The sequence below is a fragment of the Cryptomeria japonica genome, chromosome 2 (assembly GCF_030272615.1).
Source record: "Cryptomeria japonica chromosome 2, Sugi_1.0, whole genome shotgun sequence".
Classification (NCBI taxonomy): Eukaryota; Viridiplantae; Streptophyta; class Pinopsida; order Cupressales; family Cupressaceae; genus Cryptomeria; species Cryptomeria japonica.
Window position 1 is genome coordinate 649,005,650 of NC_081406.1, and position 15,707 is coordinate 649,021,356.

General features: G+C 43.5%; 1 protein-coding gene across 2 annotated transcripts in view; it reads right to left on the bottom strand.

Annotated features, from left to right (window-relative positions):
- Positions 1–15,707, bottom strand: part of LOC131054616 (uncharacterized) — a 246,999-nt gene that overhangs the window by 78,240 nt on the left and 153,052 nt on the right. For both annotated transcript variants that reach the window (XM_057989172.2, XM_057989164.2), the window contains one exon: positions 1,513–1,559. In XM_057989172.2, the coding sequence (XP_057845155.2) occupies positions 1,513–1,559 (47 nt within the window). The remainder of the gene's footprint in view (positions 1–1,512; positions 1,560–15,707) is intronic.

Here is a 15,707-nt window from a genome sequence, read left to right on the forward strand (position 1 = left end):
TTCAAATGATAGAATCTTGGAGATGGTCCTAAACATTCATGATGAGATAGTGATTAATTGCAAATGAAAAGTTTCCCTTGGAGATCACGGGATTGAAGAGCAAAATGTCAGCTTTTGGAGATGTAACAAAGAATGACAGAGATAAAAGTCAATCTTTAATGAAAGGGTTAGCCAAACTATGAAAGAATAGAGATACTTCTAAACAGGAACACCTATGCAAAAAGAAAAAGAAACTGAGAATGGGCTCAAATGATAAGGCAACAGTAACATCATCCCCTAATTCATCAGTCAGCTCTGAGTTGAAATTTGTTCTAGAACATCACAATGTCCCCAAAAAATTCAGCACTGTAACAAGGACAACATTATGAAAGGTCCAATAATTGAAACAGTCAAGCTTTAATGGAAGAATAACACTCTAAGCATACAGATAAAAGTCAAATTTTAACGAAACAGCTAGCCAAACTATGAAAAAATAGAGATACTTCTAAACAGGAACACCTATACAAAAAGAAAAAGAAACTGAGAATGGGCTCACATGATAAGACAACAATAACATCATCCCCTAATTCATCAGTCAGCTTTGAGTTGAAATTTGTTCTAGAACGTCAAAATGTCCCCAAAAAATTCAGCACTGTAACAAGGACAACATTATGAAAGGTCCAATAATTGAGTAGACAATAAATCTTAGAAATATCAGTTCAATTTTGATATGATGATATTGATGCCAAGTTTAACGATAATAAAGTCAAGCGTTGCGGTTAGGTATTAGTGGTATTAATTTAATGTATCTAGTAATAACACTCTAAGCACATGATTGTATTTAAGAATATATGTTGCACATCATATCCCTCACAAGGAGATGATAAGATACCTTTTAGATTCCGTGTTCGCATTATTTATATAGGTCACATAAGTTTGCTTTTCCTTGTTTTCTATGATCTCTGTGCTCATTTGTTACAATTCCCGAATAAACTCAAGGATAATCCATCACATGATTCAGTAGTTCATTCTAGCAAAGCAAAGATGGACTTGAAGCGTCTCTAGATGCTACTGTCATACAAGGGAGTATAGCAAGAAACACTTTTTTAGTTTTAACCAATACAGTTATAAAGGAAGTGTTTGTTAAATCTCAATTTAATTTTTCAAATTTATATCCCATATGAAGAAGATTAGTATTAGAAAAATTCCTGAACAGAACACCAACCAACACACCAAAAGAGAAGAATGGCCTTGAGATCAAGAAGAAACCCCAAAAGAACTTTAACCCTAGATATTGAAGATGAGAGTCACTGTTTTTCTAATTCCCAACAATATCCAAAAAATGTATAGCCAAGGTATCTCAAAGCTTATCAATATATAAATCTCTTGGTAATGAATGTAGGCAGTCCATCTAAAATCTATCATTTTAAAAAGATGGAGTGTTTCTGGTCTACGGAGTTGCACCCTAATTGTCCTTGATCAAAAAGAATTTAGTAGTATTTTGTCCTACTAGGAAAATGGTAGAATTAACACCTTAACTACACCAGCGTCATCTTGCCGACCCCAGCCAGCAGCAGAACCTATTTCAAAATCACAAGAATTAGCAAAAATTAAAAAAATGAACATCTTGGTTTCCAAATTAGACATTTTTTTTTTTTTAAAGATGTACATCAGGTGTTCAACTGATCCATGAGAGATTATAGTAGAATATATATATTTTACTGAATGTAAACAAAATTAAAAGAAAACTTTAGAGGCAAACAAAATTTTGAAAGCACAAGAACATTAAAGCTGATTTCAGAAACACAATCTCCACATAGAGAAAATTCTATTAAGATTGTGCACAAGAGTGACAATAACAAATATTAAGCCCAAAATTTCCTCCCTAAGCTTTTAACTGGTATTTGAAAATTTTAATCTAGATCACATTTCTTGGGAAATTATGTCAGATGATTAAATTACTAATAAACAAGGTCCCAAATGTACACATCAAACTCCAAAATATTTTAATGGAAGCAAATATATGTTGGACGTCTTAGATTGAGTTTGCAATACCTGTCTGTGAATACACAAGATACAAGATGCTACCAGAACCAGAAAACAAAGAACTGGTATCTCGAACAAATATTAATGGGGTACAAGGATTTTCAATAGAACCGATATGACATACATTGTTTTGAAGGTCATCGACATCACAATATCCTAGGAGTTAAAAACTGAACAATGAAAACCCTTCCAAGGGTATATTTTGAGAACGGTATTATTTTATTAAGATCAAAATCAGATTTTTTTTGGTCAAAAATGGAAGATTATTTCTTTTTAGGTAAAGACTAAACTAGATGCCAATTCGGTGTTTGAAAACACCACTGTGGAAGCCTACAATGCAGTGTTGCATGGAAACTGATATACTATTTGACATAGATATGACAAATATGCAAGACCTGTGAGATGGATACAACTGGATACACCATTTATACACACACACATGTATATATGCATAGTACAACACATTAAAACACACATTTCTATATTTTTTAAGGCAATTTTAGTTTCTAGCATTTACTTTTTATGTTATTTATATATTCTTGTCCTATATATATGTGTATGTAAATTAGTTCAGAATAATCTTTTTAAGCTCAAATACCTTTTTCCAAATTTTCCAAACTGGATATGAATTTGGGCTGTATTATATACATATAGATATCTGATAAATGGATAAGCGTATCTAGGTAGGGGAAGGAGAGTATGCAGCACTTTGCTAGAAAGGCATTTCTTTTCCTTTGTGTTACGTATTGTTCAAATTTTGTACCTCTAGTTCTATGTTTAAAATTCATGACCAAGCTCAGAAAAAGCTAAACCTTGCCAATCCACCTACACCTAGAAAAGATCAAACAGAACACTTAGGATATTGCAAGGTATATGAAAATATTATTTGTGGGTATTTAATATTGTTATTGGACCAAACTCATAGTTTGTTTAATATATGAAATGAGATTGCAAGAGCATAATGTTTTTTGTTGTTGTCTAAAGCATCACTTGCTTTGTCATGTGATTGCAATTTTAGCATCACTAACATTCTATGTCACCCATCACTTGTGGCATTCCTCTTCTTTGTAGTAGAATCATCTCCCTTTTCCATCATTGCACATTAGGATTAGTGGAAACAAAATGACATTACATTATAGAGTGCATGGTATATGAGAGCATTCGAATCAATTACACTTATACACTAAAAATTGAATCTTTAGCAACCTTGTTCGATGAGGAATGGATAGCAAAAACAAAAGATTACTTGATCATAATCCAGAATGGAAGAACCATGATCAGCAAAGAAATAGATGATAGTAAGAATTAGGGGCTGTTATGCAGAAGGGGCAGTGAATAAAAGGAAAAACGTGACAGCAATTCTAATATGGATTAAGTGATCTTTAATAAATGGACAGGGATTAATTAAAAGACAGCAATAGAACAAATGATGAATAGCAATCACACTCTAAAGAAATGGTAGTCCCATATAGCAGCAGCGAAACATACATGCATACAGCTATAGTCATAGAAAGCAAAAAAACAAAGTATGACCGATTAGTTTGAAAGATCCCTAAATAGGTCTTTTGCTGCCCTGTTTAAATTTTAATTTAATAAAATATATTTTGGAGCCTTTTTGGTGTTCTTAGAGACTAGACAGAATATGCAGAAGAGTTTGTTTCTTTTGTGTTGTTTTTTGGTGATGGGGTTTGCAACACATGACAACAAACAACATAAAAATGAACTGTAATCAAGAGATCAGCTTCTGATTTTTTATATGACAGCAGATTACAATCATCTAGAAGTGAAATAACATTCACATGTACAAGCAAAAAACATACCAAGGATCCAGTGCTAGGGTTTGAGGCTGGTTTGCTATCCAGAAAATGGATACAAGCTAAGAAGGATGATGTAGGAGCAGATCAGTGGATCCAATCTGCTTATTCTGTCATAAGATGAATTACCAATAACAAATTGGGCAAGAACCCAATTCCCAGCTGGAAATCCAACCTTTGCCAGGCAAAATTATACAATTTTGACCTTCTTTTCCCACTGTTTTGCTCACCCTGATCACAAATCTAGTCAGTTGATTGTGATTTCTTCCACACTACCCTTTCTAATCCCAACAATGAGATCAAGCACAAGAAATGGAGTTAAAACCCTCCATTTAATTTAAAATTGATGCACAGCCTTCTAGAATGGTACGACATTGCCTGGAATGGTACAGCTGCAATTATGGAACCCACACTTGCTGCAATTTTAAGATAAACTGCTTAGAACTGATGTATCATACCTAATGGCGATTGCTGGGCTGGTTTTGTTGCTAAATTGACCCCCATTGGATCTAGACAAGGCACATCCTTGTCCCACGTGGGCAAATTAGTGGGTACACCTCCACTACCAATCCAAATATGAGGGTTTACGTCCTCCAAACACCTGCAATTTCTGCTGCTAATGCAGAGCAGAGAAAATCAGAAATAAAATAATAACATAATGCCAATTCCCTCCTGCAAAATGTCTAATAACCTTTTCCACAGAGTGGTGTAACCCTAAATGGAATATCCAACTAAAAAAGCATCTTCCTTGGCATCTTTTAGGTCCACGTAGCTTAAAGGCTTTTAAAGAATGACAAGGGTCCCACCATGCCATGTCATTTAAGTGATTTGAGCCACTTTATTAAAAGGTACACATAGCACTTTATTCAAACATAAGCCTTTATTAAAAAAAGAAACTTAGGCTTATAAAGTAACTTTATAAAAGTTACTTTTTCCTAATTAACTTTTGACACTTAGAAATTTTTAAGTGTCTTTATTCATCAAATGCAATGTGGGAATTGCATCAAAAAGATGGGAACATGACATAGTCACTAAAAAGTAAAGAGGTATGATCGAAGAAGAAGCAATTGTTTATAATAGCAAGCAAATATTAATTAATAATGCAGTGATCAAACAAAGGAGATACAAATAAGATTTGTTTCTATTAAATAAACAGCAAAAGACAACGATCAAAAAGAAAACCATATAAGACAAAGTCATGGGAATAAGACAAAAACAGGTGAGACAAAAAGAGATAAGACAAAAAGTTTTTGAGGCCACAATTACTATATAAAAAGGTAGCAATTCATTATCGAGGGTTGCGATTAAAAAGATTGAAATTAGGCTATCAAAAAAGCAGCGCTCCCATATAAAGACAAAACATATCATTTAAAGGAAAGGTATTGTGATTTAACATGAGCAGAAAAAAGGGAGTAGCGGTTCATAATTAAGAGACAGCTATTATTGAAGGCAGTGCTTATCTTTAGTAAGACAACAATACAGTCTCGAAGGGATGCACCAAGAGGTGTGTCTTCATAAAAGAGTGTTCCTATTCTAAGGGATGTCTCCCTCCAATACAAGGCATAAGATATAAAGTGAAGTTGGATAGAAGTCGAGTTAAAAAAAAGATGAGAAGAGTGTAAGGAATAAAAGGTTGGTGCCTCTAGTAGGTTGAGCCTACAAAATTTGTAAAAAATATTATATAAGCAAGTAATTTGCTGTGGTTTTCTCCCGTATGGGTTTCCACGTATATCTTGTGTTCTATTTGTGTTACATGATAGTTAGATCTTATGTGAATGATAATGTGCAATGGATATGCTTATGAAATTTAGTTATATGCTTATGATATAAAGTTGAAAAAGTAAAAGTTTGTTGTTATACACCACCCTACCCCGTCCCCCCGCCCCCCTCCTCTGGGTATAGCCGTGTGCTCATCAAAACTATGGGAGGAAGTTGGAAAAGGCCAAGAATAAAACACTGAATAATAGCAATAGTGAAATGTTAATGTGTAATAAAAATCTAGTGAAGTTTAACTTAAAGAAAAGAAATACTCAAAGTACAAGAGCAAACTAAGAAAGTGCATAAGGAGTTGCCACAATTCCATAGTTAAATAATTGTCTTTTGTATGGAAAAAGACATTATAGGTAGGATTTATGTCATTAAGATATTCACAAGGTGTTTGGGCATTTATTAAACATTGACGACTCTACATAGTTATAATCGCCAACTTTGGCAGAAAGATGAGCAGTTTAATTGCAATATCTTTCACATGATAAGTTTTCATACCATTGAAACCACTTACTAATACAGTGATCTTTTCCATCACTACCCTTCAAGAGAGAACACAGTTTGGTGGCTTTAGAATTGATGTAGAGAAAGGTTACCTTGAGTTTCTGGGACAGGGGGATGTGTCCCCAAGTCCCTCATTTTTCAAGCCAATTTTGGGGACAGCAAAGGGGATAGTTATATAAAATATACGGAAAATTTGAAGTATATAAGGAAATTTTAAATGTTCATATGAAAACATGGATAAAGCATGCATAAATACATTATATATGCATATGAGGAATAATCTTTGGTTAATTTTTACTTTGTCATAAATGTTTAGTTGGGCTTCATACCATCTCTGTTTATGCATATAAATTGTTTGCCCTCTCGGGTGAATAACTTAAAGCACAGAGATAAAACACAAAATGCAGAATAATAATGCCATAGATATCAGATGCAATATAAGAGATGTTATTCCTTTCATAATTGTCCTACACAAGTTACATTCAGAAGTATATAAAGATGTCGAGGGGGTGCGAGCGCCAACCGTCGCACCGCAACTGCCACCCCTTGGTTGCCAACTAACCAGCACAATTACAACTTAATTAACTAGTTTTATTTCCGTGTACAATATTGCCGCCAACATCATCCCCCCAAAAGAAAAGTCGTCTCCAGGCGACTTACAACAAAATGGAGAATACATGGGGCTTACAGAACCCAGAATCAGAAAAAAAAACTAAGGGGGTGCAGAGGGCGTCCCTGATGAAGAAGGTGCCGGTGGTGGTGTAGCGGTGGATGCCAAGCGCCCACGGAGCTCATACACTTGCTCCGTCCTCCTCTTTAGATCCCGTTCCGCTACCATCTGCCGCTCCATAGCGGTCTTTACCATATAGGCTGCCTCCAACACCTCCTTATCCTTCTTGTCCACTCTCCAGTGCACTGACCAATCGAGTCTCCAACAGCTCTCTGGATGCCCTTTCCTCTTCCAACTCTATCAGCAAGGCAGACTTCTCTGCTACTAACGTGTCCATTGTTGTCTAGGTCTGTGCCATGGTAGCCTCCAGCTCCCAAAACCTGATAGTCAGCTCCTCCCGAATTGACACTGCTGCTACGCGCAAGGCCTCAACTGTGGTTGTCGTCTGTTGTGTCCTCCGAAGCTCAAGATAACCTTTGCGGAAGGTTTGCTCCACCTTCCGAAACAACGACTGCATTCGGGTCTCGCCAACCCCTTCGATGAGGCTCCAAGCCTCCAGCATTGCCTGGTTCTCTGTCTCAGGCCACCCGGCACACTCAAAACATCTCCCAAACTCCTCTCTGCATCCGGTGCGGGCAAAGGTCAACAATCCCTCGATCCGCTCAACCATGGCGGTGTCCGCCTGGAGTGTGGCAGATGACACAAGCCGCTGTGCTCTCAGAGTCATCTCGCCAATGAACTGCTCCAACTCTCCTGTACCCTACTGTACTCCCACAGGCACCTCCTCCTCCCTGTATGGGCTGGTGACTGCAACTGTAGGGGGTGACGCAACCCTCTGAAGCGCCCTACTACTCGGGGAACTCCCTTCCTCCAGATCAATGATATCCAAGGAATGCATGGTCCTGGCTGGAGATAGAGCGGCCTCTCCCGCTGGTGCCATAGGTGTAAGCTGGTAGCGGCTCAACCACGCACTAAGGTCATCATGAAGAGCGCCCGCTTCCGTCATTGCCTCCTGCATATAGCCTGGCAACCCTGGCACATCCTGTCCTGTCACATCCGGCACATCGTGCACCATGGAAGCCTCTGCACTCGCCAAGGTCTCCACCCGCGGTTGTGTCATCACTATCATCACCCGAGGCTGCCCAAAGCTAGGAATTGGCACTGTGGTGACTACACTCATTGTCCCGAATGACCGCGGTACCGCCAACTGACAAGTCTCCGGTAAGCGGGCTGGTGTAAAGTGGACCTGCACCTGTGATGCTAAAACAGACCCTTCTATACCTACCGATTCCACTACTCCCTCTTCAGGCCACTGGTCGCATCTTCTTCTTGCCAATCGGAAGCTCCCTCCACTCACTTGGGAGCTGTCTGCGGATTCCTCCTTGCCGCTATCGGCATCCTCCTCTGCATCGGACTCTTCTGTGTCGGACATGGCGGCCTTCTTTCTTTTTGTGCCTAGACGTGCCTCGGCGCCATGTGCCAAGACGTCCAAGTGAGACCAATAGAATATGGGTGGCTGGTCTGGTGCAACCCGTCCTTGCGACTCCAATGGTTGTGAGCCCAGGGTGATTTGCGTGCGGACTGCATCCAGGAATAACCCAATGGCGTGATGCGGCATGTAGAACTTCTTGTATTGCAGCGTCATGAACTCGTCCATCCTATCTGCCAATTGTGATGCCCAATCATACACCACCTCATTATGCAGCCCATTCATCAACGCTATCTGTGTGATGGCTATGTCCGGCGCGCGGCTCACACCTGTGAGGCTACTCTTCACCACGAACAACAGACATCGCCATACTCCCTTGGCGAAAAATTGTTTCTTTACCCCCCGACTCTTGCCTGCACGCTTGAGGCTATCTTTTTCTCCTTGGGTGAGGTTATCGCGCAACATCAACTGCAGCAATGTGGCACGATTTTCTGTGAAGTGTCTATTTTTTTCCCTTTCACCCCCAGTATGCCAAACACCCTGGTGAACTTGCCTGCTTTGAATAAAACGGTTATCCGCTAGTGTTGATAATCAAATACCGATTGGTGGTGATGTCTGTCATAGCTGCCAATCATGGCACGCAAAACCACCTCAAAGTCCTTTATACAAAAAACTGGCATCTGGACGACCCAGTGTACCTGTGCTTGGCGCAGGCTTTTCTTTATCAGATCATCGTGAGGTGTCTTCGCCCACCAGTTCCGACAGTCTATTCCATTCAGACCTTCGAACATAATATTATCTGCTGTTACTTCATCCCTATCCTTTGTCGCCAAGGGTTTTGGACGGTGCTTCTTGCTTTTTTGACTGCTCATCCCGAGGCTGCCTGCAATACGCACCCCAGATGGCGAAACCTGTTTGCCTGTGTTTGCACTCACTTCTGAAGCTTTTTGCCCTCCATGCAACTTGTCTTCTAACGGCTGCAACTATTTTCGCCAATCCGCCTTGTTCTTATTTGTGTCCATTAGTCCTGGATTAATTCTTTGATTCTGCTTTTATAACTTTTTTAAAAAAAAACCCGTCTGCTACTTTTGCCACTTCCCACTGCTTGCTGCCATTTTTTTTTTCCTAAAAAAGAATAGGGTTAAATTAATAACCACGTTCCTCTTTCGCCTTCCCCGGATTGCTGTAGGCGTACAATGCTCCCTTGTGCGGTTGCCTGCTATGCTGGGTTGGGCTGCGTGTGTGGGCTGGGCCGGGCTGCGTGTTTTTTCCTTTTTTTTTTTTTTTTGGCGGCAGCTTGTGCGGATTTATACCGCGGCGGTGTCCATCGCCGGTGTTGCCACCGCAGGGTGGTCCCACCACCGGTGTTACCACTGCCGGTGGTCGCACCGTCGGTGTTGCCATCATACGATGGTTCCACCATGACTTTTTGCTTTTTTTTTTTTTAAATTATTTCTTCCAGAGGTTCCAGGTTCGGTCACTCGTTCGTGGTACTGTTTTAATTTCGACCCATTGACGGCATCTGGTAGCTCCTTCCCGTCGAGCGTCCATAATTTAATCGCCTTGTTGGTATTGACTTCGCGTACCTTGAAGGGCCCTAGCCACCTCACTTTAAATTTTCCCGGTTTGATTTCGTTCCTCCCATTGAATTTCAGCACTAACTGCCCAGGAGTAAACTTCATTCGCCGAAGATGCTTGTCATGCCAGACCTTTCGTCTTTTTTGGCTGCCTCTATGGCCCATTGCGCCATCATTCTTTTTTCGTCCAACTTGCTTAAGGCATACAGTCACTCCCTCAGGCTCTCCATATCCCCGAGTTTGTTCTCTACTGCAATGCGAAGGCTTGGCACCATGAATTCCGCTGGCACCACCGCTTCCTGCCCGTACATGAGTTGGAACGGAGTCTGACCCGTGGTCACCTTGTAGGTCGTTCTGTAGGCCCATAGAACAGAGGGTAACTTCTCCTCCCAATCTTCCTTTTCTACTTCGCAGGACTTGTAAATTATCGATACCAATATTTTGTTTGTGGCCTCGGCCTGCCCTTTGGCACGTGGGTAGTACGGGCTCAATAATGAGTGAAAAATCTTAAACTCAGAGGTCAACAGCCGTATGACATGGTTCACGAAGTGGCCCCCCCGGTCATTGGTCAACTGAATAGGTATACCATATTGCGTAATGATTTGTTCATAAATAAATTTCGCCGTGCTTACTACCGAGTTATCTAGGAGAGCCCTCACCTCCACCCACTTAGTCAAGTATTCCATTGCAACCACAATGTACCGGCACCGTCATGTGCGGCTAGCCTTAAGAGGCCCTACAAAGTCGAGTCCCCATCATTCGAAGAGTTCCTGTGAGTGGGACGGGTTGAGGGGCATGAGTCCCGCTTCAGAGGTTTGCCCGCCTGTTAGCAAGTGTCTCACCCCACGACCCAGTCCTTGGTGTTGTGATGTATGGTTGGCCACCACAATCCTGCCAGAAGCACCTTGCGGGCTGTAGTGTCTAGGCCCATATGTCCACCTGCGGGTCCTTCGTGTGCCTCCCTTAATATGCTCGAGACTTCTTCCTCCATGACACAACGCCTTAATACCTGGTCCAACCCCATTTTGTAGAGTAACCCGTTGATGAGCGAAAAAGTCCTACTCCTTAATACGAGCTTTCTCCATTCCCTTGGAGGCATACCCTTCGAAAATCGGGACGTCGACAAGTACTCTCCAATCTTCTTGTACCACAAAGGAAGTATGGCTATTTGGAACAAGCGCGCATCCGAAAAATCATCATTTACTCCCTCTGGAGGTTCCCCCGACTTAATCCGGGACAGTTGATCGACTATGACATGACTTCGCCCTGGTCTTACCACAATTGAAAATGTGAACTCCTGTGGTAGCAATAGCCAATGGCTTATCCTCCCCTGGATAATAGGCTTGTTTACCAAGTACATGAGTGCCTGATGGTCTATGTAAAATGTGAATGGTGTAGCCAGTAGGTAATGACGAAATTTCTGTACGGCATAGACCATACCAAGGGCTTCGCGTTCTATGGTACTGTAGTTCTTTTCAGCCTTCGAGAGCAACCTGCTGGCAAAATAAACGGGTCGGTCCAACCCATGTCCTCCTACCTAGGCTAATGTAGCCCCGATGGCATAGTTTGAGGCATCCACGTGAACGTGGAATTCCTTATCCCAATTCAGGTATGCCAGTATGGGTGCTCCCATCAACCTTGTCTTCAGCTCTTCAAAGGCCTTGCTCTGTGGCTCTATCCAGATGTATGGTTCCCCTTTCCGCGTCAACCTATCCAACGGGTGGGACACCTCAGCGAAGTTCTTGATGAACCTCCTGTAGTACCCCACATGACCAAGGAAGGACTTTACCCCCGTGATGTCCGTAGGAGGTTCCATTTCTACTATTACCCGAATCTTGTTCGGGTCCGTTTTCAATCCTTCTTTACACACAATGTGTCCAAGCAATCTTCCTTGTGGTAACATTTCTTCGAATTGAGGGCCAACCGTGCCTTCCAACATCTCTCTAGGCACTCCCCAAGGGTTTTTAGGTGGATGTCCTGTCCACTGTAAATAGACCAATCGTCTAGGAAGGCTTTGAAGTTTCCCATCGACATCTTGTCGAATATGTGCAAGATGATGCACTGAAAGGTGGCAGGTGCATTGCATAGACCGAAGGGCATTCAGTTGTATGCATATGCACCATCCTCCACCACTAAGGTTGTTTTCAGCTTATCTTCCTCCGCGATGGATATCTGGTTGTACCCAGAGAGCCCATCCATGAAGGAATAGATTTCATGTCCAACTACTTCCTCCAAGATGCTGTCGGTGAAGGGTATGGGAAATGGGTCTTTAATAGTGACAGCGTTCAGACACCGGAAGTCTACACAGATCCAAATCTGGTTGGCCTCTTTCTTGAGGAAAATCACAATGGGAGACACCCATTCGCTTGTCTGCACTTTGAAGATTATGCCTGCTTCCAACATTCGCTCAATTTCGTCGTTCACCCGTGCAGCATAATTCTTGTTCATACGGTAAGGCCGCTTCCTTACCGGCTGGGCTCCCGATACCAATGTTATTCGGTGTACACATGACTCTGGGGGCACACCCTTCAAGTCCTTGTACGTCCATGCAAAGACATCCTTGTATTCAAGGAAAATTTTGAAGGCTGCAGCCTTCAACACTGGGTTCCAGTCATCTCCGACAAGGATGATCTTGGGGTCACTCATCCCCCTCGAGGTTTGTCTCCTTTAAATTGGCTTCCTGGTATTTAATGGGCTCCCCCTTCGGAAATTGGTGTGCCGGTGTCTCGATCACTGAGGCCTTCCCTTCCTTGTACTCGCCATATTCTGGGGGAAATATATCTGGTTCTTCCTCGATGCTCAATACATTGCACGAGGGTGTGAATAATTCATAATCTCCCATTTGCCAATGGAAGAGGCCATTCAAGGAGTCCCCGTCGTCCCCTGAGCATGCCTCTAATTCTAACACCCCTTCATCACTAGGCTCCATGCGGCGTCCGTTTCCGCCCTCCCCCAACTGGTCTCCCTCAGATTCCGAGTCAGAGGAGGATGCCAACTCCTCACTCACCATCTGCGTACGAAGATCGATCACGTACTTCCTCCCCACCTTTTCCAAGGAAAGAGTATTCCGCTTCCAGTTATGGTTTGCTTTTGCTGCAATGATCCACCCATGCCCAAGAATGGCGTCATACCCTTTTTGCTTTAGGGGAATTACTACAAAATCCAGTACGAATGGCTGCGTGCCAATCATCACTTGCTGGCCCATGAGGGTACCAAGGGGTTTAATCCCATGTTGATCTGCCCCTAGTAGGTTGAACGTGGGGGGCCACAACGTAGGCTTTCCCAATTTTTTCCATGTGGCTTCTGGGAGCACATTTACTCCTAACCCTCCATCCACAATAGTGTCTGTCAAGGTAGTCCCCAGTATGCCCATTTCTACCACTGCCGGTTGGCGTCCGCTGTTGACTACCAACAACATGGGGTCGACGGTGGGGCTTAGGACCTCCCTTAACGCAGGGCTGTGGGGCTCACGACCTCCCTCATTTTCACCTGTGAGGGTACAGAGTTTAAGATAGCCGTTTTTAACTGCGGCATGGTCTCCAAGAGGTCTTGAATTCTCACGAGTACTTCTATCTGCAATATTTGCCGTAAGATTTCCTCTTCTCCCCTCGTCCATGGCGGACTTGCAGTCTGGTAGTTGTTTTGCCCTTGTGCGGCCATTTCCTTCGTGATCTCGTCTCTTGCTTCTCGCACTCTCTCGGTCTCCGTGTGGGGACTTGGGTATGCGCCCTTGTGATTGCCAACACTTCTGCCTTCGTTGGTTCTATGTTTAGAAGGTTTACACCAAGCTTCAGGCAATTTGCGTCCTCATGGTCACCTGGCCCGCACCATCGGCAAAGGTGCTGAGGGGTGGCTTCCTTTGTGCAATCGCGGGCAAGGTGTCCCCACTGATTGCAGGCCCTACACTGGATCATTGGCCGGCCCTTGGCGTCATACTGGATTCGGTTTCTGTTATTGTTACTGTTGTTATTTCTTCCGCCGCTGCATCTGTTATCCTGGTACCCTCCAGATGATGCCGTTGTGTTAGTTTGTTGGCCCGTTCCCGCTGGTGCGGATGTTGTGGCCTGCTCCGTGAACAACACCTGGTTCATTTGCGTACTCCGGGTTTTCATGTTGTATGGGCACTCCTTGGTGGAGTGTCCCATCAATTGGCAAATCTCGCAGAATGCCTTCTTCGGGCAAGTACCCTTTGTATGCCCCTCCTCTTTGCACTCAGTGCACCATATGTCCCCTTCGGTCCGACCAGTGCTTCTCATTGTTTTGAATTCCCTCCTCATTGGCTCCATGTCTTTCTGGAGCGCTTGTACCCGTTTGCCAGCCTCACCATCACTGCTGCTTTCTTGTGAAGAGTCATCCTCCTCAGATGAGCTATCCTTCTTTTTTTTCTTCGATGTCTTGGTCTCGCTCTCGAGATCCATCGCTCTATTGTATGCGTCTTCGTATGATGTCGGTGGAACAATTTTCATCTTCTTTCGGAGGGAGTGTTTCAGTCCCTCCACAAACCATCTCTTTTTCAACCCATCCGCTGGTTGACTCCATTTTCCCCAACAGTTCCTTCAGCCGCCGACTATAGGCTCGGACAGTCTCGTGCTTGTTCTGCTTTGTTCCATAGATTTCGGCGACTATTTCGTTGTCATCTCTCAAGAGGCGGAACTCTATCCCAAACTCCTCCTTCAGGTCGGGCCATGTGCCGACTTTGGCCTTATCCATATATGAGTACCAGTCTATGGCCACTCCCCTCAAGGTTGCTAGGAATTGTGTTACCCATTCGTCTTGATCGGTAACACCGTTTGCTGACCATATGGTTTCGCACGTTCGACAATGGCAGACGGGATCTTCCTTCCTGTCGCCGTTGAACTTCGGTAGTTTTTGTTTACTCGCCATTGATGGGGGTCGTCTCCCGTGAGGTGGCTGTGGCTGTGGCCGTGTCTGAGCCCCTACGCCGCTCCCTCCGGCACCAGTGGTGTGTCCTACATGGGTGACTGGGGGTACGGTGTTTTGCCTGCCGTGTGTAGCACCTATAGCCATACGGTTGTTCTCCCCTTCGTTCTCACCCGCGCCCACTCTTGGCTCCCTTTGGTGATCCTCACTTCGTGGTGTAAGGGATAAGTTTCTAAATTGATCCCGAGTCTCCTCAACTAGATTCCGCCGTAACCTTGTTTCCTCCATAAACTCTTCGTGGTTCTGCACCCTACGGTGTTCTAGCGATGCGTAGAAATTTCCCTCGGCTTCTGCACCCTCCGTGACACCTCCTTGGTTCCCTTCAGGCCACCCTTCGACAGGTCGTCCTTCAGCAAGTTGCCTCAGCCTCCGTCTACGTTCTACTTGCTGTTCCAGAATCAAGGCCCTCTGCGCGGCCTCCCACTCGTCCGTTTCTGCTTTTTTATTTCTATCTTTATTCAATAGGTTGGGCATTAATTGCCGTACATTTCCATAATTCACAATACATAAACCAAAACATGTCTTTATTAATTCATTTCGTCAGATACAACTCGTGTCAATGACACTTTTATTTGAATATAGAAGGTTCAAGGTTCTATTCCTTCCTGGCCTGGCGGCATCCCATTCCGCTTCCCATCGGCTGCTTTCTTTGTACTGTTGAAGGATCTGTTGGCGTCGCTCTTCTAAGGCAATCTCCTCCAGGCGAGCTTGTTGTGCCAGCGATGCCTATGCAAGCAACCGGGGAAGATGGTTCATCAACCGATTTACTGCCGGGCTAACCTCCAGCGCTGTCCACATGACACTTGGTGGGATTTCCGCCTCCGTGGCCTCTCGTCAGACGTAGGTCTTGATGGCTACCAGGAGCAGAATTAAAAATTCCCTCGTCGCAGTGTCTTCTCCATTGTAGAGCTCGGTTTGCGCGTCGTCGGCCTCTGGGTTTATCTCACCAACGGGTAGGCCCATCGTGTCCGTGCGCCATC